This window comes from Lottia gigantea, assembly GCF_000327385.1.
Source record: "Lottia gigantea unplaced genomic scaffold LOTGIsca_5057, whole genome shotgun sequence".
Classification (NCBI taxonomy): domain Eukaryota; kingdom Metazoa; phylum Mollusca; class Gastropoda; family Lottiidae; genus Lottia; species Lottia gigantea.
This window is the reverse complement of record NW_008709738.1, coordinates 1-1,436: the sequence shown is the minus strand read 5'-3', so window position 1 is coordinate 1,436 and position 1,436 is coordinate 1. Positions and strand designations below refer to the sequence as shown.

Sequence of the window (1,436 nt, the reverse complement as noted above, 5' to 3'; positions counted from 1 at the left end):
GATGAAGACATTATGGATGATGAATGATCCAGTTGCGAATAAGACATTATGGATGATGACTGATCCAGTTGCGATGAAGACATTATGGATGATGACTGATCAAGTTGCGATGAAGACATTATGGATGATGACTGATCCAGTTGCGATGAAGACATTATGGATGATGACTGATCCAGTTGCGATGAAGACATTATGGATGATGACTGATCAGTTGCGATGAAGACATTATGGATGATGACTGATCCAGTTGCGATGAAGACATTATGGATGATGACTGATCCAGTTGCGATGAAGACATTATGGATGATGACTGATCCAGTTGCGATGAAGACATTATGGATGATGACTGATCCAGTTGCGATGAAGACATTATGGATGATGACTGATCCAGTTGCGATGAAGACATTATGGATGATGACTGATCCAGTTGCGATGAAGACATTATGGATGATGACTGATCCAGTTGCGATGAAGACATTATGGATGATGACTGATCCAGTTGCGATGAAGACATTATGGATGATGACTGATCCAGTTGCGATGAAGACATTATGGATGATGACTGATCCAGATGCGATGAAGACATTATGGATGATGACTGATCCAGTTGCGATGAAGACATTATGGATGATGACTGATCCAGTTGCGATGAAGACATTATGGATGATGACTGATCCAGTTGCGATGAAGACATTATGGATGATGACTGATCCAGTTGCGATGAAGACATTATGGATGATGACTGATCCAGTTGCGATGAAGAAATTATGGATGATGACTGATCCAGATGCGATGAAGACATTATGGATGATGACTGATCCAGTTGCGATGAAGACATTATGGATGATGACTGATCAAGTTGCGATGAAGAAATTATGGATGATGACTGATCCAGATGCGATGAAGACATTATGGATGATGACTGATCAAGTTGCGAATAAGACATTATGGATGATGACTGATCCAGTTGCGATGAAGACATTATGGATGATGACTGATCCAGTTGCGATGAAGACATTATGGATGATGACTGATCCAGTTGCGATGAAGACATTATGGATGATGACTGATCCAGTTGCGATGAAGACATTATAGATGATGACTGATTCAGTTGCGATGAAGACATTATGGATGATGACTGATCCAGTTGCGATGAAGACATTATGGATGATGACTGATCCAGTTGCGATGAAGACATTATGGATGATGACTGATCCAGTTGCGATGAAGACATTATGGATGATGACTGATCCAGTTGCGATGAAGACATTATGGATGATGACTGATCCAGTTGCGATGAAGACATGATGGATGATGACTGATCCAGTTGCGATGAAGACATTATGGATGATGACTGATCCAGTTGCGATGAAGACATTATGATGGAAATGGTCGAGATAGATAATACCTTTGATGAAGCCGTTGTGGATGAAAAT

The 1,436-nt window shown here is 40.7% G+C and overlaps 1 protein-coding gene across 1 annotated transcript; it reads left to right on the top strand.

The window, feature by feature from the left end:
- Nucleotides 1-216: 216 nt before the first annotated feature.
- Nucleotides 217-1,095, top strand: LOTGIDRAFT_176860 (hypothetical protein; the record flags this gene model as incomplete). Its single annotated transcript, XM_009062325.1, has 1 exon — nucleotides 217-1,095. The coding sequence occupies one exon, from the start codon at nucleotides 217-219 to the stop codon at nucleotides 1,093-1,095; it is 879 nt and encodes a 292-aa protein (XP_009060573.1).
- Nucleotides 1,096-1,436: the final 341 nt, after the last annotated feature.